This window comes from Stylophora pistillata, chromosome 4, assembly GCF_964205215.1.
Source record: "Stylophora pistillata chromosome 4, jaStyPist1.2, whole genome shotgun sequence".
NCBI classification, from domain to species: Eukaryota; Metazoa; Cnidaria; class Anthozoa; order Scleractinia; family Pocilloporidae; genus Stylophora; species Stylophora pistillata.
Genome location: NC_142522.1, coordinates 2,364,846 through 2,392,790, shown reverse-complemented (window position 1 = coordinate 2,392,790; position 27,945 = coordinate 2,364,846). Strand labels below are relative to the sequence as shown.

General features: G+C 38.2%; 2 protein-coding genes across 2 annotated transcripts; both read left to right on the top strand.

Annotated features, from left to right (window-relative positions):
- LOC111321703 (3'-5' RNA helicase YTHDC2-like) lies at window positions 1–21,098 on the top strand. The gene is made up of 44 exons (XM_022924664.2): window positions 1–158; window positions 856–946; window positions 1,421–1,611; window positions 2,149–2,306; window positions 2,544–2,588; window positions 2,768–2,934; window positions 3,383–3,485; window positions 3,824–3,980; window positions 4,549–4,603; window positions 4,734–4,993; window positions 5,713–6,044; window positions 6,140–6,208; window positions 6,345–6,402; window positions 7,216–7,345; window positions 7,451–7,516; window positions 8,034–8,151; window positions 8,457–8,514; window positions 9,426–9,516; window positions 9,632–9,683; window positions 9,791–9,826; window positions 9,999–10,079; window positions 10,355–10,437; window positions 11,273–11,378; window positions 11,659–11,778; window positions 12,034–12,076; window positions 12,557–12,679; window positions 13,177–13,283; window positions 13,618–13,712; window positions 13,905–14,010; window positions 14,412–14,482; window positions 14,621–14,758; window positions 15,173–15,434; window positions 15,810–15,905; window positions 16,058–16,148; window positions 16,751–16,784; window positions 16,985–17,040; window positions 17,213–17,256; window positions 17,429–17,498; window positions 17,811–17,869; window positions 17,994–18,047; window positions 18,410–18,464; window positions 18,715–18,811; window positions 19,076–19,160; window positions 19,436–21,098. Exons 1-44 carry the CDS (start codon window positions 38–40, stop codon window positions 19,916–19,918), a joined length of 4,917 nt encoding a protein of 1,638 aa, XP_022780399.2. The 5' UTR covers window positions 1–37; the 3' UTR covers window positions 19,919–21,098.
- A 2,324-nt stretch (window positions 21,099–23,422) lies between these two features.
- Window positions 23,423–24,385, top strand: LOC111321753 (kelch-like protein 12). Its single transcript, XM_022924719.2, has one exon. It carries the CDS (start codon window positions 23,423–23,425, stop codon window positions 24,383–24,385), a length of 963 nt encoding a protein of 320 aa, XP_022780454.2.
- The last annotated feature ends 3,560 nt before the right edge of the window (window positions 24,386–27,945 follow it).

The following is a 27,945-nucleotide window of genomic DNA, read 5'->3' as shown; positions in this document are numbered from 1 at the left end:
TGTACATTGAATCTTGGTGTAACTGCAGATTAGAAAGATGGCTGCCACTGGTTCATCTAAGACTAAAAGGGGTCAGAGAGAAATTTGTGTGAAGGAAGAGTTTAAGATCGCGGTGAAAATTGCCCTTGATAGATTCCGATTTGAAGAGAAACAAAAAGGTAACCATTTGGATTTTCTTGGAAATTAGGATGTGCCTCTCTAAAATGAATTAATCATTGCCCATTGTACTAGTTAAGATATTTGAAACAATTTGCAATACAAAGAAAAGGTTTCATCAATATTAAGCTTACGCAGGCAGCTGTAATCCCAAAGTAGCAAGTTTTTCAGCATTTTTCCGTTTGTAAGTGCTAGCCCTTATAGGAGAAACATCAGTACGTTACTCCTTAAGTAAGGTCGTTTGGATTTTCATTTTTCTAATGAAATTATCATACAGGTTTAAAATGCTATTTTGACATTACAAACAGACTGGCTGTTTTTGTTTCACCGGTTGTCAATGTAAAAACAAGCCAAGGTAAATCAGACAAAGGGACGAGGGATTGTCTATGTGCTCTGATGCCTATCGGCGGCAATTTTATAACACAGAAAGTCATGCGACTTTGTATCAGCACAACAGTGTGGCTTTATTCTATGCTTGTTTCATTATGGGAAGCAACCATATGGAACCTGAAACATTAGCCAAATATCATTATTAATTTTAATAATTGTTATTAATAACTATATCTTTGTATGTTGTCACATCAAATAAAAACAGCACAGTCTAAATTTAGAATGTTCAATTAGCGCTTATTTGATAGGGCATATTGAAAAATGTTTACAAAGGTTTAATCTTCATGATCTCATTTTTTCCTAATAAAGTCCTGGAGTTTCCTTCATCATTTACATCAGTGGAGAGAGCCTATGTGCACAGGTTGTGTCAGAATTTGGGTTTAAAATCAAAAAGCAACGGGTAAGATGTTCAATTTTTTATTTCATTTTATGCATTGTTTACTTTTATTGTAGTTGTTCATTTTGAATTATAATAACGATAATAATTTTACCCTTTACAAGTAGATTTTGTTTAACAATCAAGATCTTATTTAGTTAATGATGAGTTCCTTTGTTCTCATGACCATTGAAGTTTCATTCAGAGATGACATTGTTAGGAGAAGTTAGATGCCAGTCACTCTTTGGGGTCAAAGAATTAGGGTCAGTTTTCATCTAAGTAGCTTTGTTCTCTTCTCTTTTAGGCTGGATTCTAGTTGGATTCTCTCGTCTGATCTGTCTCATTTCTCGAGTGATAATTTTCAAATAAATGAAACTCCCTTTAAATGCATACATGGTAACATTGAGCATTTAATACTAGTATAGTTAACAAACACTTCTTTCTTCTAGGCTTTAACTGGTCTGTTTCCTTTCCTTTAATACTTTCATTTCTTTGCAGCAATGGAAGCAATAGATTTCTAACAGTGTCAAAGAAAATGGTTAGTGCTGCAACCTGTAGCACTGTTTTGAAACTCACCAGCAGTGCTTCACATCATATTGAACATTTACTCAAGAAATATCCTTTGAACATTAAAGAGAGACAGGAACTACAGCCCAAAACCGAAAGGTCCACAGTTACCTTTGATACAGGTTGGTAGTCTCTACTTGTAAAGGACTTACTCAGGAATAACAGGTTTTCATTTTATGCTCAAAAAATATAGGTTTGTAAATCTTTCCAAAATGTGTTCACTGGCTTTGTATTCTACCTTGGCCTAATTGAAGAATATATTTTGTACTCAAAATTGACTTTCTCTTTTAAATGAATTTAATTTGTTGTTTCTTTTTGCAAGGTAGATAAATGTTAAGACAGTACTTAAACAAAGGAAAAAAATGAATGTGAAATAATCAGACTAGTTTAAAAAAAGATGGAAATGGGGATAATCAATTTGCTTTTCACAAACTGCATTTTTTGTTTTTAGTGTAATTTTTTGGTAAATGGTTTCTGATTTGGTAGTTGTTTAAAAGTACTTCTCCACTCACTTACAGCTGTTTTAGTTATTGGTACTTTTTATACAATTTTAAATCAAATCACTCTGTAGAGGATACTTATGAGCTGTTATATAAATTATATTCATTTGCTAGTTTTAATTGATTACTCAATATCTAAAGTGTATTTTTTTCCATAAGGACGTGTTGGAAGAGAAAATAGAGTTGTTGGCAAACTAAACAACAACACAGCTGCAGTGCCACCAGTAGTGAAAGAGAATGATTTCTTTTCATTCCGCAAGTCTCTACCAGTTTTTGAGCTTCAGGAACAGATCATGAAGCTTATATCTGAAAACCAGGTGAAGTCTAAAGTTTAGTACTGATTTTCATGAAAATGTACCACACTTAAACTAAAACTGTTTACTTTCAGTTAAAGGAATTGTCTGAAAGAATGACTCTTTTAATCAATGTGTATGTCTTCACAATATATTTTTGTAAAGCATGAAATATATCAATTGAAAGCTGTTGCCAAGGTTTTATACATTGTTATATTATAAGAAAAGGAATAATTTTTGTCTCATGAATTGTCCATACAGGTTGTTCTTATATCTGGTGAAACAGGTTCAGGAAAAACAACACAGGTAATGAACTCAAACTTTACAACTAAAAACAGATTGAAGCTGAGCAGAGAACAAAGCTTCTTCTCCTAAAATGTTCTTTAATTTTTTTTTTTTTTTGAAAAAAAATTCACTGAGGGAAAAATGCAGATAGTCAGGGTTATCCTTATCCATGATTTTATTTTGCTTCTCTTAACTTGTAGGTTCCACAGTTTATACTGGAAGAGGCTTGTGCTCATTCAACTCCTTGCCGAGTTATTTGCACTCAGCCTCGACGCATATCAGCTTTGTCAGTGAGTGAAAGAGTTGCTAATGAAAGAGGAGAAAGACTTGGACAGACTGTTGGTTACCAAATTAGGCTGGATAATAGGTATTGTGAACGTAAATCACACAGAATTTAAAGCATTTCAAATTAAAAGGTATCATGTACACTGTGAATATCATGTTTAGTTACTGTTTCAGCTTATCAAGACTCTTTTAATCTCTTAGGTGAAGAGATACACTTTGTATGCATGCACTGTTCACTTTTTAATGAAAATGAATATGTATTAAGCTAGTAGGGAATATAATCATGGTTGTTGTAGTTCTTTGTTACTGTTAGTAGTTGTTGCAGTTCTTTGTTACGGTAGTTGTTGTCTGAGCTTCTTAATTATATCATTTATTAATAAGATTCTGTAAGATAAACCCTCCTAAATTTTCTTTCTTTATAATGATTTTTATTGCTTAACTGTCCATCATGTAAGAACTTAGATTTGTTGTCAGATTTGAATGTTCAACATTAACATTTGTCATCTTTTGTACACTTGTTTATCTTGCAGAATATCTCCAAAGACTTTGTTAACATATTGTACTACTGGTGTGCTGTTACGGACTTTGATGTCTGGAGATAATTCACTATCATTTATCACCCATGTCATAGTGGTATGACAAGAAATATTTGAGTATTTGATCTTTATTTATCTAAGCAAATTTATCAATTGAAAAATATGAACCTATTTCATTCTTTGGTAGGGAATAGTAGAAATACCAATGGCTTAAAATTTCAAATCCTCGAAAGGCAGTCCACTACATTATCCCCCTAACTCACCCCTCCCCTGAAAAACCTTCAGTGGCATTGATACCCCCCACCACCATCTCCCACAACACCAAGACATACTTGTGGTCCTAAAAGGCTGTAGTTTGAATGATAGTTAATAGAAAGTTGAGACTTGTATGGTTATTATATTATACTGAACACTAATAAAATTTTATTTCATCAGGATGAGGTTCATGAGCGAGATAGATTTTCAGACTTCCTGCTAATAGCTTTGAGGGACCTTTTAACAGTAAACAGAAGACTGAAGTTAATTTTAATGAGTGCTGCTTTAGATATCAACTTGTTTATTGACTACTTTGGAAAATGTCCAGTTATTCATGGTAAGTGTAATTACTTGTCCTATGTTGCCTTAAATCTATCCTCCAACAGGTTGATCATTTTTTGCTTTTTCTAACCTGTTATATCAATTGAAAGTAATTTGCATGAACAAAATGATTGTGTGGCCCATAAGTTATGTGGTAGGCTTGTCTAAATTATCCTTCTGTTTTTATTTTCATTTGTCGTAACTATCCATCAGTGTCACAATTTGAATTAAAATCAATATTGTTATTATGTTTAGAGTAATGTACTCGTATGTGGTACCTTTGTACAATAAGAGTCATTATTTTAATAATGAGGCAGGTTTTTCCACGGAAATAGATTCAAACAATTCACAGAGTACTGTATTTGAACAGAAGAACTCTAGCTTTGAAATTCAGCTTGCTAAACTATTCGGGAACTTATCTCTTTTTTATATTCATGAATAATGTCCTGAGCGGATGCATTATCTTACATTATTTTAGTGAATCTTTTGTTGCTCTGCCAGTAAATGGTTCTTGGGTCGCAGTATAAACAAAGGGGAACTGTACTACAGTATTGCCTCTAGTCAACCCATGTTATTTTTCACAGTTCCTGGTCGGTGCTTTGATGTTCAAGCATATTTCTTGGAAGATGTTCTTAAAATGTAAGTGCTGTTTTCTTTGGAAGTATATTCTCCAAGACAGACTTTTCCTAGTTTTATTTCCACATACATGCATTGTGGTAGGGTTATGTACAAATATTTTAAAATATAACTGACCACTCTAACTTGCTAGGACATCATACTGTAACAAAGAAATGGCAAAACATTTGAAGCACAACCAAAACAAAAATGTTACAGGAGAAAAGCATGGCAACATGTCCCTGCCTACCAAGCAGGAAATTTCAAATGCAGTAAATGATGAGGAAGTTGAGGGTTCTCACAAAGATAATGAGACTGAAGGTGAAACTAATGTCAGCACAGAAGAGCTGGGTCCTATTTGTGCTGACATAGAGGCAGAAGGGATGTTTGGTGAAGAACTGCAGCCATTAGAAGGTTGGTGGTAATTCTTTTGAAAAATTTAGCAGCTTATATTTAACAATTATTCACTGAAGGCGAGGTGAATATCGTCGAATAATCCCCGAGACGAAGTCAAGGGGATTATTCAACAATATTCACCGAACCTGAGGCGAATAATTGTTTTAGTAGAACAAGAGAGAAATCTCTAGAATCATAATATTTTAGTAACATTTATTAACATTTTGTTTTAACATTTTATATAAACCGCATGGAGCAGTTTATATAGCATCATGTAAGGAACCCCTTGACCTATCAGATTGCTGGAAACTCTTTGCTCAGCTCTGAAATTATACTAATATTATATAGACAGATATTAACAACTCGTTGTACATTTATCTCCTTGTGCTAATCATAATTATGTTAAAAGGCTGATAGTCTCTAAAGAAACTTTTTGGGGCTGCATCGGTGGGGGTAATGAATTAATTTCAATATATCAACAAAGTTGAAATGGTAAATTGGCCACCGTTACGATTATAAAAGCTGACGTTTTGAGCATTAGCTCTTTGTTGAAGCAAATAGAGGAATTGTGGGTTGTGTGTGCTTTTAAAGGCAGAAAATGGAGCTACGTGATTGGTGGGAACATGGCAACAAGAAAAACCAGAATAAATTATGTTAGCTGTACAACTTACAGTGATTTAATGAATAATTCTTACTAGTTTACTTGAAAATGTATAAACACATACTTCCCTTGTCAGATGTGGAACTTGAAGATGATCCTGTTCAAAAACTAGACAAAGATTCTCGGGACAAAGACTATCTTCCTGAATTCCAGCTTGATGAAGAACTTGGTGATGGAGACATGGAAGAGGGCATCTTACTGGAAGAAGAGGAAGGTGTAAATGAAGCAAATGATGATGAAGATGACGAGGAGGGAGATGATGTAGATATTGAGGAGATTGAGGATAAAGTTGATGATGGAGATATAAAAGAGTTGGATGAAGCTGTGGAAGAAATCAAACTACAAGAGGATAATTGTGATAATGCCTTGCAAGGTCTGGCAAATGATGAAAATGATAACCAAGATGAGGTAGGCTCAATTTGCTTGTTACACTTCCAAAAAACCTTTTGATTCCATCTTTAGATTTATATAAGTTATAATTACATACATTTTTATCACCCAAGGAGAGTGACAGTGAGGAACAGTATTTAAGGCAAGAAATGGATGACAGTATTTCAGAGGCATGGCTAAATGTAAGTGTAAATAGATTGTATGTGTATCTGTGAAAGCTTGATGTCTGTTTACTCTTTAAGATGAGATTTAAACTTCAAATCAAGCAAGAACCAAAAAGAAATTAGCCATGGGTAACCTGCACTTCTGTCTTAATAGGGTGATGAGGACTCATTTGTCCAGATTCTTTACTTGATCATGCATGAAAACATCAGCGGTAAGTTGTTGGAAAAATGTAACATTCCTCCTAGATCACAGTTTTGACATACAGAATATGCTGTACAGGCAAAAGAAATCTTCAAACTGCTAGGGTAATCTTTTCGCCTGTTGAACTTTCAAGAATTCCAAATGATTTTTAGGCTGTAATAAAGAGGTGCTACAGGCAGTATACATGTAGTAGTTACTACCTGAAAAGGAGAACACTGACCTAAAGAGCAGACATGGGTCACCTTGTGACGTATGACTGAATCCTGTCCAGTTTGTCATGCCCATAACATTTGTCCAATCTGTAGACTTTCTCTCACCTGTAAGCCTTGAACAGATTTAGTAACTACCTGCTCTGTCTTGTATCAGTGTAACATGGCTCATTCAGCTTGGGTTTATCCCAATTTTAATGACCTATAGACCACTTTCATAAATGGCTGCCGGATTAATATTCTTTTGTTTAAATTTAAATTAGCCCTCTCTGGCCTCGCTTGAGATAACGTATTCTTTTGAATTTTGTACTGGAGAACGAGGCCAGAAGGGCTAATTTAAATTTAGACAAAAGAATATTAATCCTGCAGCCATTTATGGAAGTGGTCTATAGCAACGAGGAGTACTGGGATGCTAATTCAATGCAGTTCCCTTCCCCTTCCCTTGTTGAAATCCACCCTGTGAGAGGTGAAGATCTCATCCAAAACACAATGAGCTGGCCAGGGTTTAAACAGGATTCCACAGTGATTATTAAGATATCACCTCTCCTCTCTAATGATCATAAAAGCTTTATTTAGAGGACAATTGAAGGACCTTTGCTTCTCTTCTTGCACAGTTGACTATCAACACTCAGACACTCAGGCCACTGCCCTGATGGTAGCATCAGGTCGAGGCTGTGCGGGTGTGGTTGAACAGTTGCTGGGTTTAGGAGCCAATCCTCACATCAAAGAACCCAAGAAGGGCTGGTGAGGAAAATTGTCTGTCTTTGCTCTATCATCAAATATGTTGAAGGTCTTGTTGCTGAATTAGATCATGCAAGGAATTTATATCTGCAATTTTCTCTCCCCCAGGACTGCAATAGATTGGGCCAAGAAATGGGAACACAGTGATGTTGTCAAAATTCTTGAATCGTCTTTGTGAGTAAAGCAAGATTCTAATTAGTTTGCTTCACAAGCTATTGTGTACCCCAGGTCCTGAATTAAATTCTGAATTTCCCTGTAGACTGCTTGTCCAGTAGACTTACTAAAAAGACAATTTAGAGGGTGTGATAAGCTTGTGGACGGTTAGTTAAGACTTAGGAAAGGTATTCATGAAGTAAGGTAGGCATCTTGTCATGTTTACCCTTTCGACCCCTAAGAGTGACAGTATCACCCCCCTTCCCTGAATCACACATTGAACTTATGAGAAGAAAGGAAATGCTCACCAACTAGAGATTGAAGCTCTTAATTGTTAAACAAATTCTCCCTGTCAACAGCTTGGGAAATGTATAGAGAGCAGTATGGAGAATATGTATACTGATGTTAGGGTGTAAAAGCATAATGAGCTCTGACAGCTACAGCTTACCTTCCTCCAAGTTAATTTGAGGGTGATGGCAGTCTTCACTCAAGCATCTGCCAATGTCTTGAAGGGAGATTTTTATGATTATCTTCCTAGGTCATCGCCTAAAGTTCCATATGTGGACGAAACAGCTTTAGAAAGGGAATCTAAGGAATTAAGTGAAGAAAGCAAAGAACTTCTTGGTATTTACCACAAGACATTTGATGATGATCGGGTAAGGCATTCAAGGAAAATGCACCTGTAATTAATATTATTATTTAAAAAGAATGCTTTTTCTAAAGAGTTAAGTCTAAATCAAACTTAAGAGTTAGCTGCAATGATAGGTTGTAATTTCAGGTTTCTGATTGAAATGAGGAATCTGCCATAGAAGACAATAAGTATGAAGTCAAATGTTGTACAAGGGAAGTCATTCTGTGGCTGATTCTTCTGCCTTCCTCTTGACCAACATTACCAATCTGCTTCATTATTGTTTCCAACGTGTAGAAGCATCCTTGGTAAAAATCTCTGTTTCTTTCACAGGTTGACCTTGACTTAATCACGTGTTTACTGACACATATCTGCAACACCCAGCAAGAAGGTTAGTTCAACTTTAAATAGGTTTTGGTTAAGTCATGAAGTAGGGGCTTAGTTGCTGGTTGGTGCATGAATGAACCAGAAGTATAGCAACCTCCCTGGATGGGATGCAAGTGTATCACTCTGTCACCTTCAGCATTTCATCAAGCCTCACTGACAGTTTCCTGATACCCAATTGCACTCCAGGGTTGAGGGAGGCACTGTGACGTTACACTGACAGACAGACAGACAGACATCTATATTTATACAGGATAGCCCCTTCAGTGTAGTAAACACTGGTATCAACGGGGGTCCTGTTACCCACCCAACCCACCCCAGGGGAGGACATCCATCACACAGTAATCTCGTGCGTGGGAAATTAACGTCTCCTACCCCTAACCCTGCAGGAGACGGGACCTCCATTTATTCGTCCCTATCCGAGAAGACTAGAATATCTAACCATTTCTTGATGTTAAAGAAAGGAAGCATATTCTTCTCAGTTAATTTTAAGACCCTGAGTGTTGGTCCGGCCGGTATTGAACTCTCGACCTCCCGCACAGCAGTCCGGTGCTCTCCCAATTGAGCTAACCAGGCGGTGGTTGTTGAGCTAACCAGGCAGCGGTTAACTGTAAACTGTCTTGCCTGAGGACACAATACAGTGAAGCAGATGTGGACTGGATTCTCAAAGACTGGACTCTCATGCCTGTAAAATCAAGAAAACCACCTACCCAATTCAATTTATTTATTATGTTAGGTTTCTCCATGCCAGTTGGAGTACACTAATTAAGTCACTATTTCTTTTATGGTACATCCAAAAACAGAGAGAATGTGTGTATCCTTGTTCTCTTTCAAAGTCACAGTTGCATATCTAGCAGATGTTAAAATTAATTTGTTTCTGCCCCACCAGAAGTAAATTACATTATTATACCTACACAGGTTCCATATTGGTATTCCTTCCTGGTTATGATGAAATTATCACTCTCCGTGACAATTTGACAGCTGATAGGGAATTTGGAAATATCGGAAGGTAGTCCTTGATTAACCTTTTGTTGTTTGTTTAACCCTTACTCATTAAACATTCTCTAACAGTGCCCCAGATTCGCACCTACATGTATATACCTATTATTCTCTCTTGTTCTCAGGTATCAGATTTATATCCTACATTCTTCCATGCAACCCTCAGAACAAAGAGAGGTAAATGAAGGGAGCCGTACTTCTTGTTTAACTTTTTCAAAAGTCCTTGATAAGTTTAGAATACTTCAATTGTCACAAGACTAAATCATATCTTTTGTCTATTTAAGGTTTTCAGAAAACTGCATCAATCTACGAGAAAGATTGTAAGTTTTTAACTAGTTTAAATGTTTATGCTAGATTTTCCTTAGTTCGAAGAACAATATATTACATGTACGCATAATTATACATACCTACGATTTCATCAGTGATGTTTCTGGGTATTAAAAATATTTAACAGTTATTAAGCTCTTGATGCGCGATTTTGTTTTCACACAGATTCTTTCAACAAATATAGCAGAGACCAGTGTCACCATCGATGATGTTGTGTTTGTGATTGACAGTGGAAAGGTGAAAGAGGTTGGTGATAAATTACTTCTTCCTGTAGTGCCACCAAAGCGATTCAAAGAAGAAATAACCTTCCCTTTGGCACGCCGCAAATCTTTGCGCCAGAGATAATAATGTTATTCCCGGCCGGTGTCCTGAACGCTTTCAACTAAAACCTTATTCATTTGATTCGCGGTATAATGATGATTATTTGGGTTTACGCTGTAAATTTAGATGTCTGTGCTAATTGCGATACAGTTTTAATTAAGGAGATGCGAAATGTTTTATCAACCTTTCTGATTCTTTAGAAATCTTTTGATGCACTGACATCAGTTTCTTCACTTCAATCGGTATGGGTGTCCAAAGCAAGTGCAATTCAGAGGAAGGGAAGGTGATCTATATGTTTTGATAATATAACTTAGATAATACGAGCGCCATAATTGATCAAAAACCTATCGATCATTCCACCGGTAAACCCGTAGAAAATTGAAACATTTAAATTTGTTTTATAAAAGCAAACTTTTCATTCGTGTTCTCCGGACATCCAGCGAAGGTTTATTGCGCCGTCAAACCGATAGAAGGAGCGGTCTATTTGCTAAAATAAGTTCTTGCACTTAGCAACCGCGATGTTGAAAACTATCAGAATGATATATGAAAAACATTGTGGGTGACAGTTATTGCATGGTTCTGGTGAAAGTGTGAGTAAGTATTCAAGTATGTTTCTTGTAGTTTCAATGTCGAGTTTTCTGTGATAAAATATTAAGGAACTTAAGCAATCACGACGGCAACGCCACGGAAGACGTCGATTAAAAAATGAGTTTCTACTTTTGGTTAGAATTTCGAAAATGGCTGCACGTGTTTACCGTCTCATAGGGCACCAGACCTCAAACTCAACATAAGGCATAAAAGTAGCGTTGGGTTCCAAATGTAAATCAAATTAATTTGCCGCCGCGGTTTCGGTTCGCAGACGACGCAAATTTTGGTGATTTCACGTTGTTGTTTTGCAAAGGACGGCTAAGAAATGTACAAAGTTTGAAAACGCACGTGCTGGGCTATTGTTCGGCCAATTAGATCTATTGTTTTTCCACGTTCTCGTTGCCGTCGCCGTCGTGGTTTGCTTAAACTCCCTATTTTTATTGTGGTCATAGTTAAGTATATTTACAGCATTCTTTGTTTACCATCGACATACGACTAAACCTTCATCTACTGAATTTTTTCTGCGTCAGGGCTGGGAGATGTTCCCCTGGTATTTGTTACCATTTGTTCAGCCGAGTTCGACATGATAGCTTCTTAGAATACCAGATCCCAGAATTATTAAGAATACCTCTGCAGGTAGGATTCAGGAATTTTCGTTTTTATTAACTTGAACTTTTTCCAATCAAAGAACAATCGCGTAAATGAAGTTTTTATTTACTTAAACTAGTCGATTGTCTTCCCTGAAGTAAGTTCCTTTGGAGACAAAGAAAAGTAACCGTTTCGAGAGAGGTGGCTATTACGAAGGGGAGAGGGGGTGGGGGTATAACGTGACACCTGTTGTAACCTGAGTCCTGAACAACGCAGTTACGATGCCTGGGTGGAGCTTCAATTGTGTTACTTTTTTTCCTTTTTGCAGGAATTATGTCTTCACACAAAACTGTTAGCATCACCAAACACATCAATAAGTGATTTCTTGTCTAAAGCTCCCGAGGCTCCCCCTGCTTTGGTTCTTAGAAATGCTGTTGCCCTTCTTAAGGTTGGTGTTGACACCAATAGAATTGTTGCCACACCCTTTGGCTGTTTCTGTTCACATAATCTGTCGCTTATCCTTCACTGATTTTGTGTGTCTGTTATGTTTAACCCATTTGGTCGTAATTTCACCCCAGTGAAATACTTACTGTTAGGTTTTTGTCCGCAATTGTTACTTGTCTTTCTTTTTTTTTCCTCACCGCTTCGACCCTCGCATAAGTAGCTGTTATTAACGCTCTGGTTTTATTTACTTTTGATGCAGACTATAGACGCTTTGGATCAATGGGAAGACTTGACTGACCTCGGTAAATCCATTGCTTGTTTGACAGAACTGTTCGAAAGGAAACCTCAGAGTAAAAACATGCAAACTTCCTGAAGCATGGAAGACGCGCGTGACTAAGTCACAATTGGTTTTGGTTTTGAGTCTGATTGGTTGAGAGATAAGAGCGTTTTTTTTTTTGGACCGCTCAAAGACCAAGGACTACATTTGACACTCAAATGAAATTTTCCTTTAGTTGGAAATCTTGCATTTATTGTCGTGCTTTCCTTTTCTCCTGCTTAAAATTGCCCGACGATATTTGACCAGAATCTTAGTCTTTCATAACCCATTCGTACAGTTTGTTAATTGAGTTGTTATTTAGCAGGCGTAATAAATGTTTTACTTCGTGAAAAACTGGCCACATCTGTGAAATAACCGTGTGATTCGATGTTATAGTCATACAATCTTTTGTAATAACTGTGTGACTCTTTGTGATAACTGTGTGATTTTGTGTCACCTCTCATAGGTCGTCACCTTGCGGACCTACCCCTCAGTCCACAGCTGGGGAAGATGATCCTGTATTCAGTTGTGCTGAAGTGTGTGGATCCAGTGGTGACCATCGCCTGTGCCCTTGCCTACAGGGATCCTTGTAAGTAAAAGACCAGAGACTGATGAATTTTTTGAATGACTTAGAAGACCTACACTTTAAAACTCTCCCTGGATCGTTAAACCATCGCTATGTTTCCCATAATAAGAAATTGAACGGGAAATTTCAAACATTTGACACAAAAGTCAATTGAAAGTTACAGATGACTGGTCATTCTCGTTGTTAGTTTGGATGACCCATTTGACATTTACTGACTACTAACTTTTTTATCAATTTTGATTGGGTGCAGTTGAGAGGAGTGGGGCTTCGAGAGCACAGTTTTACCCCCTTCTTGTCCGAAAATGTGATGATAAACCTTTCTGACGGTGTGGTGCTTACTGACAGATACTACTTACGCCCCTTGACAGGATAACGATATTCAGTTCGTCATGTTCATAGCAAACATATGACTCACTTCGTAACTCAAATGAAGGATATAATCAAGGTAGACTCTAGATGGAACTTTTCAAAGCCTTGTGCTTGTTCTGTGTTGTTTTCAGTCATCCTTCCCATGTACCCGTCAGAAAAGAAAGCAGCAGCTACAGCCAGGAAAAGATTCGTCTTAGATCCATTCAGCGATCACTTGGTGTTTGTGCAAGCGTTCAGAGTGAGTTCTTGCTACTTATGATGTTGGGTTGGAACGTAACAAAAATGAAAAAATGTGGGATATAATTTGGACAGATACAGAAGCGTATCAATTACAATCAAAGTTGATCTTTGAAACAAAGAATTACTGAAGAATCTTAATCGTAATTGGAAGCAAGAGTGATGAACAAACACTCATCAAGTTCACTTCACGATGGCTCAAATTAGGCAAGATTTAACAAGGCCCCGCCAAGCAAACTGTGCGAAATTGTGATTATTCTGTCAGTGTAGGATTCCTCATTGGTGCTTTACTTGCCCCAGCCATTGTTACATACAGTTTGCTTTTTTTCTTGCAGGGCTGGCAACGAGCTCGATCTGAAGGTGACGACATAAAATTCTGTCGGAGGAACTACTTGTCTCAAGCTACCTTGGAAATTATGGCTGGTATGAGGTAAAGGCCGTTTTCTAATTAAGGGTTGAAAATCTCAGGAAGTTATTCCATTGCAAGTTAACCTTGGAACTTTACATGCATTTTGAATGAAGATGCTGTTGAAATTATCGAAGTGGTGGTCACGACCCTCGCCATGTGTTGTGGAATGTAATTAATCTTACGACATTTCTGATTTACTCGTTGTCATTTTAGAGCACAGGTTCTTGGACAATTGAAATTTGCCGGTTTTATTCGCCCTCGTGGAGCAGGAGACATCAGGGACTTGAATTCCAACTCAAACAACTGGGCTGTTGTCAAGGTATGCTACTGCTGGATAAAGGTCCAAATAATTGTCGCACATCCGTGGTTGCTATCATGGACTCACTTTGTTTTACTGTCATCGTTTTCACCCTCGTCACTGTCACATCATATTTGTGATGTTAGAATTCATAGCCTTCGTCGTGGCCCACGTCTCTACTATCCGCCATAACTGTTTTTTTTCTCCCCGTCCTGGTTGTTGTTTTCTTGTACAAAGAACCACACGAACACTCTCGCAATTGTTCCCGTCATACCTAACTGCTGTAATCCAAAGAACTCTGCCATTTCAGTCTTAAAGCGAAGAGAGACTATTCTTAGTTAGGCCTTCAATTGTAATGTCTTCTTCTTTTTTGCATACCATTAAATAGAATTAATTAAATTAATTTTATTATTTGTAAATAGGCGGCCCTCTGTGCTGGAACATTTCCGCAGGTGGCCCGGGTGGATAGAAGCGCAAAAAAACTCACAACACAGTAAGAACAAACATTGTTAGACTGTGCTAATGACTGTTTTATTTTGTAGCCTTTAGTAGTTGGAAACATTTCTTCGCCCAGCCATGAGCGAGTTCATCCAATAAATTATTGTACAAAGGTGTGTTATTGATGTTGCAGGAAAGAGAGTAAAGTTCGATTTCACAATTCCTCCATATTGTACCAGTCTCCAACAAACGGAGACTCCATGTTCACCGCTCAAACTAAGGCCATCAACAAACTTCCCTCTGATTGGATAATTTACGAAGAAATGTCAAGGTTTGTTTGTTTGTTTGTTTTTTTATTAATGTTTGTTTGTTTTTTATCATTGTTATTTTAAGCTAGTTGATCGGTGTTACTAACAGGCAGTTCCATTCAGCAATTATATTTTGACAAGCTCAGAAATATGGACCCAAATCATGTCGAATGGCTGTAATACTCCGGAAAATCACACAAAAAAAATTAGATTTTCTTTCGTTTTCTCACATGTCTCTTTAGGCCTTAGTTCTCCTATATAATTACTTAACCGTGATATTTTTTTCGTCGTGCGGTTAGACCTGTTGAAAACATTTCTAAGACAAGACTAGTTTCGTATGTAATTCAGTTTCTCTTTCGCAACAACTTTGTCACAAAGGCTTTACTTTCACTAATTCGCGTCGAAACACGTCTCATTTACTATGTATTCTTGTGCAGGTTGTACACAACAGTGACCGTTAAATGCTGCACACTGGTGTCCCCTGTAACAATAGCACTCTTTACTGGACCAAGCCTGTCTTCCGAGCATGTTACCCAGGACCCCTCTGCTGCACGTGACAGTGAGAGGTACCTTGGAGATGGACGAGTGCAAGAGAGTGAAAGCAGTGATAGCGAAACAGAGGAAACATCAGGAAGGAAAGAAAAAAATAGTGCTCTGTTTAACGTGGATGAGTGGATTGCGCTGTCTGCTAGTCAAGAGGTAGCTATTGCGATGTTTTTTTTAAAAAAAAACTTCCCTCATCTCTTTTAATCTTACCTTGCATTGGCGCCCAGAAAATTTAACGAAAACAAATTGACCGCTGTCTAAATTTCTTCGATTTGAATGTAGTCGTGTAGAAGTCATATGACTTAATGTTTAATTCTAAACCGAGAAGGAATGTTTTTGTCAACCATCTGTGGAATAGGCGTGGTTAGGATGTGAAGAAAACAGCAATTTGACAATACTGCTCAAACTTGTTCTCTATCTCAATGCAATTGTGTTTTCTTCTTTGAACTTCACTTGCTTCTACTTGTTACTTTAATTCCTCTGAGACTATCTAGTATGTTCCTAGTAACGAGGGATTTTTTCCTTAAGGTTGTAAACCACGTTTCATATTTGCATCACAAGTTACAAGCGCTGTTTATTCGAAGGATTCGTTCACCTTCCAGACCATGGTCACAAGTGGACGAGGTATGCGACAAAACCTCAGTTATCTATGCCTGCGTTTGTATCTTTCACTTATAAATAAATGCTTTGTAAGTACTGCAATCTTTACTTTGAGCTTTGTTTTCAAAGTCTGTAATTTTTTTTTTTAATGTTTTGTTTGTTTGTTTGGTACAAAGATGGTTGTCCGTGCAGTAGCTGCAGTTTTAACAGCTGAAGAACAAGCCATGAATCCTTCACTGCATCCTCGTCAAAGACGAACACGACCAGGTGATTGAACTCCTCCCCTTGAAAGAAATAGAATGGTTTACAATTACGTGTCTAAACTGATTTGGAATTGTCTTGGATTTTTTCCACCGTGCCCTATGACTAGCTTGGAAACTTGCACCAGTCTATCAACCAGTAAGAGGCAAATCCAGAATCAAATGTGACTTAGCTATTTGTTTTTTTCCGCGCTTTTTAAGTGACGCTTCTTTTGGGAAGCTAAAGAAACCAACTTTTTCTCCGTTGGGCCTAGTAGTTCCTTTTTGAGTACAATGAATGAGGAACACAACAGTGTATGTTTGACCGCGAAGCCTTATCTGCAAGGCCCGCCGAGTCCTAAAATGCCTTGTTTCAGTGCTTGCCCCATTCTTCGGCTGAGCGGCAGCCATTTTATTGAAATCGATGTATACACTTCGGATCGTTTGGATCACATGATTTTTTTTCTTCGAAACAAAAAGTTTTGAAATTTCTTAAATAACTCAGCTCACCCCAAACCCACTTGCCTTAAATGTCTTTATTATCAATTTGATCATAATGGTAGCTTGTAGTCACATTAGTTCTCCCATTGTCACATTTTCAATCTAACTTGAGGGGGAATTTCGTTTCAGGATTTGAAAGTGGATCTGACTCAAGATCCCCAAGGTATTTTGTGACTTTTTTCTTCGTGGTTGAATCATAATACTCATGTATTAAAGTTGCAGCCAGATAATTTTTTAACAGCCAATTATTTTATGTTTTTATGTAGGCGCGGGTCTCGGAGTTGTGTTTATAAGATGCCTAAAAGCTAAGTTTTCAGTGCGCATGGCCACAAATAGAGAATCATAATTTCTTTACATTTACAGGCCTCGCTCGAGTGAGCAGTTCTCCCCGTCCAGAGATCGCCCACGTGATTCCTCTGGTGAGTTGATGTTGAAATCATTAAATTTCCATCAGAGGTAGTGAAGTGATGTTTTCATAGGAATGTTTAATGTAACCAAGACATCGTCAGAATAAGTAGATCTCTGTCCTCAATGTGAATGAAAATGTTTTTGCTCGTAGAATTCATATTGCTTTTTTCTTTTTTCCTGCAGGATCAAGTCCACGCGTAAAAAGTGAGATACCGTCCTCCTCACTGGTATGTTTTGCTTCCAAAATGTCGTTTACAGGTTTGCAAACAAAATTAAGTTGTCGTGCCCTACTGCTAACAAGTATGACAGAAGACCCTTGTGGATATAAAGCTTATATGGTATGAAGATTTTGGTGTTAGTAATGTTATCGATATAACCGTGGTTTTTATTTTTAAACAGAGCGGAAACAAAGTTTCAAATGATAGTTGGTCCCCAAGGGCTTCTCAGCAGTCTGAGAAATCAAGTGAAGGTGAGTATCAATAGTTATAAATATAAAAAAAAGAAAATAATAATAATAATACCAATAAGAAATGAATGAATAAATACAGCACTGACCACTTTTCTAACTGGGACACGTTTTCAAGTTTACGACTCAGTGGAGCCCAGTACAAAATACCACAAAGGAAACAAAAGTTTACAAGATAAGAATGGAAAAGCAGCAGACAGTGACAAAGCTCGGAGAAACTGCTGATACTCATTCAAAGACCTGAATCGTCGATAAAACACTCTAAAGTACTTTAACGATTAAGACACCGGTCACCTTTCTCTTTTCTTTTTTCAGCTCGATACTTTATCATGAAGTGCAACAACCAGAGAAATTTGGATATATCGATGGCTAAGGTAACTGCTGATGTTTGCGTATAGATTCAATGCCTTAGTATACAAGGAAAACATGGGGCTGTGGATATGTGATGTAGAATGTTTTAAAGGTGTGACTTAGATCTTTATTGTGTTTCCTTCTAAGGGCATCTGGGCAACAACATTGGCCAATGAAAAGAAACTGAACAAAGCTTTCAAGGTAAAATTTAGTATCAAATTAGTGAGCGCACCTGGCGGTTTTGTGCGCGGTTAAACTATGAGAGGCGAAACCGCGAGAGGTCTTTAGACAGGAGAGGGTTTGCCGATCATCATCATGTGCGTGCGCAACTGTAAGACACACGCAAAACCATTAGCAACGCAGGCGACAATAAAATGAGAAAAAATGTTTTGGTCAGAAAACATTTGAGGCTGGGGAACAGAACGATTTGTAGCCGCAATTAATTGATTTAAGATTCTTCAAGTGGAATTTGATTCGTAGAGACTTTTGAGTGTGTTTTACGGTTACTAAGTTTATGTTGTATCCCGTAATCAGTGTCCATACTAAACTGATTTTGTTTATAGGAATCCAAGCATGTTATGCTGGTCTTCTCAGTGCAAGGAAGTGGCCACTTTCAAGGTAATTGATTCATCTAAGAGAGGGCACACAAGGAATAAGTAATGTTATCCTTTACGAGACCAGATGTCTTGAGTCTAAAAATAACTTGAGCTGGGCTGTTATTTGCATGAAGGATGTCATATGAAGGGTTCAGTCTCTAGCTGTCATCCTGTCTTGTTTGGACTAAAAGCTATCCTTTTTAGAATTCTAAGTAAGCTAACAAGAAAGTTCTCGATATTCTGACGAGGTTCATGTCCCACATCTGTTTCAGGTTACGCACAGATGACGTCACCCATTGGCAAAGACAAGTCCCCAGAGTTCGGTTCAAGTTCGCTGAGCGGTGTGTTTAGTGTCGAATGGATGAAAAAGTATGCACTAGATATGTAATTTTGATCAGATATTTTCTTTATATTCATTTTACTTCTCATCCATAACTGGTAAATCTCAGTCCAGACAGTTTGCCTAAAGGTTTTTATTTTTGATGAGTTTAGCAGTTCCACTAATAAAACTGGTACAGGAAAATTTGAATTCAAAATGTATCAACCTCATGAGTCATACCCTATCTTTTATTGGTCTTGATTTCTATTCCTTTTTCAAGTGTAATCACATTCCGTTTTCCCGTTATTCCACAGAGCCAGTATTCCATTCCAACAAGCTCACCACCTTGTCAACCCGTGGAATGATCACAAAAAGGTTCAGATTAGTCGGGATGGACAGGTAAACACAAGTCACTAGTGTCCCTATGTAGAAGTTATTCTCTTGAAAAGAGATATGACAAGGTTAGAATTTCCTCTACGAATAGGGGTTGGAAAACCAAGATTTCCTTATCTCTAGCATAAGGACTTTGGTAGTTTTCAAGGTGTTCTTGGCTCTATTCCTTTCAAGGCATTTTTAATTCATGCGATTTGAATTAAAAGTCTAAACTTATAGCCTACGGCTGAATTGTTCCAAATTGGAGATCCAAGAATCATAGACATGCTAATCTTCTGCAGGAGCTGGAACCTAAAATAGGCGAAGAGCTCTGCATGCTATGGGACGCTGACCAATCTGGCGGGAACGGACGAACCCCGAGATCTACAAACAACACGAGTAGACGTGGCAAGCCTTCTGGACCCGCCCAAGGCGATCCCCACGCTGCCACTGGTCAGTGGCAGGGTGCACAGTACACTGCTATGCAACAAGTGTACGCTACCCACACCCCCTCCATGCCAATTCCTGTTCCCATTCCTTCCGCGCACTCCCGACATACCATCGCTGCACCGTATCCTCGTCCTCAAGTTGTGGCAGCCCAGCCTATGGCTGTTCACCCCCATCCCACCGTCCCTTTCGGTGCTCACGCAATGGCACTGCAGTCTCAGTTCCGTCCAACAGCGGCTCCAAGGTTTCCTGGAGCAGTTGTTCAGGCGCCCCACATAAGGACAATGGGTGCACCACCACGTGCATCAAGAGGCTCGTATCATTCTCCGAGAAAGTGATGGAGTGAGGAAAATCCCAACCTGAGGATTGGAATGGATATTGATGTCATCGTATGAACCAATTTGAGTACAAGCCTCATATTGGTGGGTGCTAAGAAAAAAAATAAGCCTCTACTTTCAGGACAACATTGCTGCACCATTATTACAGATATTCCAGACCGATTTGTTCATACCATTTATTCAATTTCTTTTCTTCGATTCACCATGTTTGTCACAATCCTCGACATATTTGAGAGCAGTGATATTCATCGTGTTAGTGATAATGAGAGTAAGGAATCTACAGAAGCATACTATTGTTTGGTATCCTTTATTAACTTATTCCAAAACTTTACTGATTGACCAACCCTGGCCTGTCAAGGAAAAATCGTAGGAAGAACGCCTTATATTGGATCAACCTAATTTTCTGCTATTAGGCTTCTTTTCTCCATACGAGCTTTTGCTTTTAACGCGCGTCTGTGCAGGAGGGTTCTGAGAATAAACTTGTAACTTGAAATGGGCGACGTGCAAATTTAGGGTCACCGCTGAGCAGACGTTGCATTGTCGTTCTAAACGTTGTTTGAAAAGCATCGATTAAAGAAAAACTCAAAGATAATAGGTTATACAGTCTCCAGAGTAGCTAAGAGAAGGAATATTTTATAGAGGATTTAGTTAGCAAACATTTTTATCTTAACAAGAACATTAGAACAGTCTTACAATTTACTTGTAATTGTTTTCGCTCTTGTTATCATAGTGATACATAATAATTTGAGGGGGAAGGGGTGTATTTATGAACTTCAGAAGTACGTCATGATTCTTTATATCACAATTTGTTTTCGTACCATACATATTGGTCCTCGGGCCATTATTCCAAAGTACGGTCCTCACGCTAGGTTGGTTAGTGGAATAGATATCCTTAAAATAAGACAACTTGTTTTCGTTTTTAAAATTACTTTCTTCGCTTATAATTGCCCTTTCGACATTGTTTACTTAGATACTTCTGAGCAGATTTTATTTGTTATAGCATAGTTCCGCAATAAGCTTTGAGAGAAATATAATCAGTTGACGGCTAAGGTAAGACAAAGAATTAGTACGGTTATTACTGGATTTTAGTTCTGCTATTAGTTAATTTACAACTGTTGCATATGTGCGTGGATGCGTGTTAAAAGTGAACATTAAATAAACGCTTCTCACTGATATGAAACCGAGAAAAAGCACACTTAAAATGCCATGGAATACGCATAAGAAAATTCTTCGATTTTCCCCCAAAGCGCTGCAGTTAATTTGGAATTACAACTAGATAATTTTTAGTTTGAGATATCGAGGCTGGTTGTCGCCAACTCATTGCAGGTCCAATGTGTCTATCGCTTTGCGGTAACAAAATTCACGCATGCTTTCAGTCGGACCTGTATTAAGCGGTTACTCACGGGGAATGGAGGTTTAACACTTAAACACGAAGGCGCGCTATAAAAGGAGCCTTAGGTACATACATACACACATACATCTTTATTTAACAATGCAGGTTAGAAAGATTGGCAAGACCAAAGTCCTAATGTGGACCTGCCTAACTACAAATAACACAATCACAATAAAATATAAAATAAAAATTGGAAAAACAGTGAAATTACTTCTTAAATACAATTCTAATTAGATAAGTTAAATACAAAACAATTAAAAATACAAAAAGTCATCGTGTTTCATTGAAACACAGCAGCAACCTTTGGCAAAATTTATGCTATGAAGAAGATGCTTGTTAGCCTTAAGCTTAATTTTAAACAATCTTAAGTTAGCACATTCCTTGACATGATGGGGAAGAAGATTCCATACCAAGGCGGCCCTGTGTGTAAGAGAAGACCTGCCGATTTCAGATCTTGGTCTTGGCGCTTCTAAATTTAGAGAATTTCTTAAGCTGTAATTCGTTTTTGCCTTAGAGATTAAAATATTTAGATCCTCCGTATTTAAGCTATGATAGGATTGATAGGTCAGAGCCAGCAGTCTTTTAACATAATACAAAGAAATGGGATTCCATTTCCTCAATTTCTTGATCTCATCAGCTGGAGTGGCCATAGGTACCTTGCAAACAATCCCACTGGACCATTTGTCAATCAACCGTCGTTTGATGTAGAACTCTTAGAGTCAAGTCAGCTTGAGCTACAGCTACTCCAAAGCAGTGAACAGCGGACGCATTCCTCAAAATTGTTTTATGTCTTTATCACAATACAAGAATTTTTGAGATTTGTATTTCCTTTCTCCAATGGAAACTGCCTTTATTTGTGGCGGTAAATTTGAGATCGAAGTAGGTGGTTCGCCCGTTACCTCATTGGCCGTTTTCACACTAGAGGACGGACAAATCGTCTTAGACGAACAAATCGTCTGATGTGAAAACGGGACGAACAAATTTTTCGACGAACAAATCGTCTGATATTTGGCCGTCTGGAAAGACGATTTTTTGAAGACGATTTGTTCGTCGAGACGAACAAGTCGACGACAGTACGACTTAAATTCATATCAGACGGTGAAATGTTCGATTTTCTCGCCGCGAGGAAATGGGACTAGCAACAGAGCGAGGTTTTATGGGAAGTTTTAACATAGTACCTGTTCTCTTTGCGGTTTTAACATGGTGCCTGTTCTCTTTGCGCTCATAAGACGGACAACTTTTCGGCATATGGCCTTCTCGAATTCAAATTCGACGAACAAATGCCCGAATATTTGTCCGTCCAGACGATTTGTCCATCCTCTAGTGTGAAAACGGCCATTGCCACCATGCTGGTGGAAGTAAACAATAGATATCTCATTAGCTCCTTTTTCTTCGTCTACCAGCATTTAAATTTGACCCGCACACGTCAACGGTGAGTGACAAATGAGCCTAGGTCTTCCCAGGGAAGACTTCCTTATATAGCGCGCCTTCGTGTTTAAGACAGGTTCCACAGAATAATGGTATTATAAATAAACGATAAAAACGCCAGTTATTGCCATGACTTACCATTTAATGTACAAAAACTTGCTCAAAAACAGTACTTATATTGATTCTGGGAGAGAAACATGGATTTAATTTTACTTGAAAGACACCCTTCGTTTTATTCCAAGAGTACCGTTTAAAGTGACTGTTCGATACAGGTAATAAAAAGGACAATACAAATAAGCCCCGACCGCTTTATACAAGGTGACCACTTCATACGGTTCCTCTAAATACAGATTCGACTGAATTTGTTTTGGTGGTCATTTAAGTCATTTTTTGGAGTCGATCAAAACATTTTAATTTGTACGGAGTTCATAGTAGCTTGAAAAAAAATAGGAAGAAATTCACTGAGATAAAGAACTACCCCTTTCCTTTTTTTGTTTTTTGTTTTTATTGGTTTGTTTTTTGTTTCTTTGTTTTTTCTTTTTCTTAAAAAGAAAGTTTGAAATTTTCTCTGAAATTGCTTTCATTTTCAAAATCTTTTTAACCCTCTCGCCCACCCTCTGCCCAGGATATGCAAATGAAGCCGATTTCGGAAAAACAGTCTATCATTAACAATTATTCGCCGAATGGCTGAATATTTCCGGACGTTTGTCTTAAGATGCGCTCAGTTTAGAGACGAGGGTCAATTCATCGACGTCCGCTTAAAAGTTGGCGAGGACGTTCTTCAGGCTCATCGCATTGTGCTGGCTGCTCATAGCGATTATTTCTGCGACATGTTTAAGGATGGAATGTTGGAGGTAATTGAACTGAAACATGAAGGCATTTCACCAGCTGCTTTAAGGGTTGTAATCGAATCCATCTATGATAGAAATATTCGTATCCACCTCCACAATGTGTTTGAAGTTCTTGCAGGAGCAGATCATCTCAAAGTTTCCACCGTTGTCCAACAATGTTGTGATTTCCTGCAGAGAGAATTTGTTCAGGATCGGCTTGATTTGCACAACTACTGTCTGATCTTCGCGGCTGCCGACAGACACGGTCTGAAAGATTTGAAAGAGGAAGCGGAACGAAAATTGGCATCGATATACAAAGACGTTTGTCAAAGCGAAGAATTCTTGTCCATTATAGAACCAAACCAGTTAGTCAGCCTGCTCAGCCGAGATGACCTCAGTGCACTGTCTGAGACATTCGTCTTCGTTTCAGCGATGCAGTGGATTAAACACAAGAAGAAGGAGAGGATGGCATTTGCAGCCAAAGTTATCGGAGCTCTTCGTCTGGGACTGGTGGACATCAGAGTTGTGATTGAAGAACTGAATACAGAAGAGATGCAGAGAGATCCTGAGATTCATAAGCAAGTGTATGAATTGGCAATCAACAAGCACATGCATTCTTACAATTCAAAGTTTGCTGCGGAGAGAACTTCAAGCCCGGTGGGTATCAGCTCCTCTTCTTTAATTTCTTCACAGTTTGATTATGAAAGTAAAAGTCAAAATCGGTTGCAAATGCACGGAATCTTACTTCTATTACCACAACTACATCTTCCTTTTAATCTTTCGGTGATGAATGTAACTAGCGTCTTTTGGCATTGAAGCTAAAATCATCGTGATTTGTACTCACATTACAATGCGAGGTGCATTAAATACCATCTACGCTATTTTCTAAAGCCCTGTTATTGGGTTTTGTGTGTTGCACAGGCAATTTCAAGCAGTGTAAAACACCGTCAGTGATGTATGGACTACTTAACAATTATTCCACAAGCGCGCGTTGGATATGAGATGATAGATAGCCAACGAGGCGCGTAGCGCCGAGTTGGCTATAATCATCTCATATCTAACAAGCGCGAGTGGAATAATTGTTTTATTAAAAACGTTAAATGAAATTATTAAATTTTATCAAATTTTTAGCTCCCTTATAATTTTAAGCTGACACGCACGCTTACCATATTTGTAGATTATGGTATATTGGCTGATATACCATAATGGCTAAGCCAATAAAAAGTCTTGAATTGCATTATCCAATGATCTAGTTTTTAATAAAAACTATTACAACATAGCTTGTAAATTCGCGCGAGCGCGCTTCAATTTTCCACTGTGCACGCTGGTGACGTCGGCAAACAAATGCCTCGCGAAGAAAAATTTTTTCTCGCGAGTGACTTCAGCATTATTCATTAAAAAAACGGGAAAAACTTCCGCAAAAAAGTTAAACTAGACATGGCAACAAGTGAAGAAGCCGATGAAGATATGCGTACTTTTTCTTTGGGAGTGGATTTTTTAACTCCCGAGAAAGAACCCAGAGAAAGGGAAAACAAAACAATCAACGCTGCTTTCATCTCGTTTCGCAACTCTAACTTCATTTCCACGCATGAATTCACCTGTCAGTTTTTGACCAATCTGAGACAAGTTCATTGAAGCATAGCGAAATACTTTTGCGAAACAAAATAAATTTACAACGCATTAAAGCGTAGGAGAGAGAATTTCTGCCCTTTTTACATAAACTAGAGAGCGTTTGCACATGACGTCAGAAATTTCGCGGGAAAGTTGAGTCGCCATGTTGGTGTTCCACATTTTTCAACATGGCGGGTTATCCTCTCTCAGATTATGCGAACACACTCGATCCCCACGTGAGAAAACGTTATTTAGAGAAAATTTCTTGTTTTGGAATCGATCCTCTCTTGTTATCAGACAAAAAATACGATCCAGAGTGCCTGCCTCTGGTCGAATCGATGGATTTATTGTTGTTTTTGGTGCTTGACACGAGTTATTACAGTAAGGACTATTTTAAGGCGTATAGAAGTCTACAGAACATGGCTGTAAACATGAAAGTGTTGCTATTGAAACTTATGAAAAGATCATGAAGGAAAAGCACATCAACTTTCAGGTAACGAAATGTGGCACGTTTATCAATAAACAATATCCATGGTTACATGCCACACCAGACTTTTTGTGTAGGTGCGATTGCTGGGGGAATGGATGTGAGGAGGTCAAATGCCCCTATTGTTTAAAGGATACAGACTTGGTGCAGTATATTAACAAATACAACTTATGCCTACTTTTACTAAATCCAACAGTAAATATTCACTGCTGAAAAGCTTTATTGTGACTTTGTTGTTTGTGGTTTTCATGAGCAAATTGATCTCTTCTGTAAAAGAATTTTGCCTGATGTCAGCCACTGGCACTCTGATGTTTCCAAACTTAATCACTTTTGGAGATAATGTGTGCTACCAGAAATTTTGGGAAGGTGGTATACTCAAAAGTGAAGTTTGTCTCATTCATCCCCTTATCCCAATTCTGCTTGTTTTTGTAGACTAGCAGCTAGAGGGCCTGTGGTAACATGCACAGACCAAGCATGTCCCATCTCTACTTTTCATTTATCTTGTTTAAAAATTCCAAAAGTACCTAACAAGTGGTTTTGTCCCCTGTGTCTAAAAACACCAGCAGCCAAAAGTGAAAAATCAAAATGCAAACAGACGAGAGATATCTTGGATGAAGCTCTCAAATTAGATTTTATCTGCACATGCAAACAGAAGCCACTGTTCAGATAAACTGCTGAAATGCCACAACCCATTTTGTCAAGGTAGAAGGTTTTTTCATTTGCCCTGCTTATACTTCAAGCAGGTGCTGAACAATGCAATGACAACTTGGGAATGTATGGTGTGTAAATCAGGAGGAAAAACTAAACAAAGGTTGTAAATGACACTTTCAATACATCTGATGATAGTGTTGTGACAACTGGTGTTTCAAAATGCTCTTCAGAAAAGACAGCGTCACTTGCAAAGCTGAATGATGGGCATTACCAATTGATTTCATCACCCAATGGTTGGCTTGACTGTGATAATAACTATGAAGTACATGTTTGTCTAAGAAACATTAATCCTGATGTGGAGGGCTTTCAGAGACCAACTTTGGGCCCTGTTAGAAACTTCAATCAGGTAATTTATTCAGATTCTGCATACTGGTAATGCCCACTGGGTATGTGTAAGCTCAGTAGGGTGTGAAGATGGCACTGTCAACTTGTATGACAGTTTGTATCATAACATTATTCTAAATGAAGTACACGAGCAGGTACTCAATCTTGTTGGATGTTCAAATTTTACTAGCATTCAAGTTGTCCCTGTGCAACAACAGACAAATAGCAGTGACTGTGGAGTATTTGCTGCCAGCTTTGCTACATGCCTTGCTTATTGTATACACCCTGAAACAATGCAATTTGATGTCCCTAAAATGAGAAACCATTTATATCAGTCTTTAAAATCTGGTGTGCTCAAAATGTTTCCTAAATTTTAGACTGCTTAAGGTACATCTACAGTTAAAAAATTTTTGGAGAGAAAGAATACCCACTTTATAATAGTGAAAATAAAATAGTTGCCCGATGCAAATTGCATCGGGCAACTACTATGGACCTGCATATTTGAATGCTCAAGATGGAGGGAGGGACCCAGTCTACGTTGAATCGATCCCAATCTTTCGCAGCTTCTTCTGAAACGAAGTGCCGGCTGCAGACCCTATCGCGTTCTTAAATATCATCAGTTAAGTCATCTCTACTTATCGCACAGATCCACATTCTTCTTCGCTCAGAAGTATGTTCTTCGGTGTACTCTCCTTGGCTATACTGAACACGTGGGACACGAAAAAACATTACTTTTCCGACGTTAGACCACTTCTTCCCTGTTTTGTTCCCACAGCTAATGACAAGGCAAAGGACCGTGATAACGAAAATATAAATATTACACTATTGTTTTCTCAAAACCGTAAAATGTGCTCCAAATGTTTCCTGTCACAATACTCACAGCTGATTATCGTAGAACACCAACATGGCGGATGAAGTCGGTTACCATGACGATAAAGAAATTTGGTCACGTGAGTGAAAACGTTCTCCAACGTTGAAAATGTTATATAAAACAATTGGTCCGTACGTCAGCTGTGCGTTTATCGAGATACGAAGCACTTGGGAAGTTTGGAGAGCACTCAAGAAGCTCGAATTGCTCTCGGCTACGCCTCGAGCAACTCTTACGCATCTTTCGTGCTCGCCAAACTTCCCACGTGCTTCATATCTCGATGCACGTACGCTGACGTATGAACCAATTGTTTATTGGTCGGTTGTAAATAACAACTGTATCCTATTGATCCGGTGTCAAAAAGGATTAGAGTAT

Coding starts and splice junctions, on each gene's coding strand:
- LOC111321703 (XM_022924664.2), top strand. CDS start 38: ATGGCTGCCACTGGTTCATCTAAGACTAAAAGGGGTCAGAGAGAAATT. Junction 9,827..9,998: donor ATCAATCTACGAGAAAGATT/GTAAGTTTTTAA, acceptor GTTTTCACACAG/ATTCTTTCAACAAATATAGC. Junction 17,499..17,810: donor GTCTGAGAAATCAAGTGAAG/GTGAGTATCAAT, acceptor TTCTTTTTTCAG/CTCGATACTTTATCATGAAG.
- LOC111321753 (XM_022924719.2), top strand. CDS start 23,423: ATGGCTGAATATTTCCGGACGTTTGTCTTAAGATGCGCTCAGTTTAGA.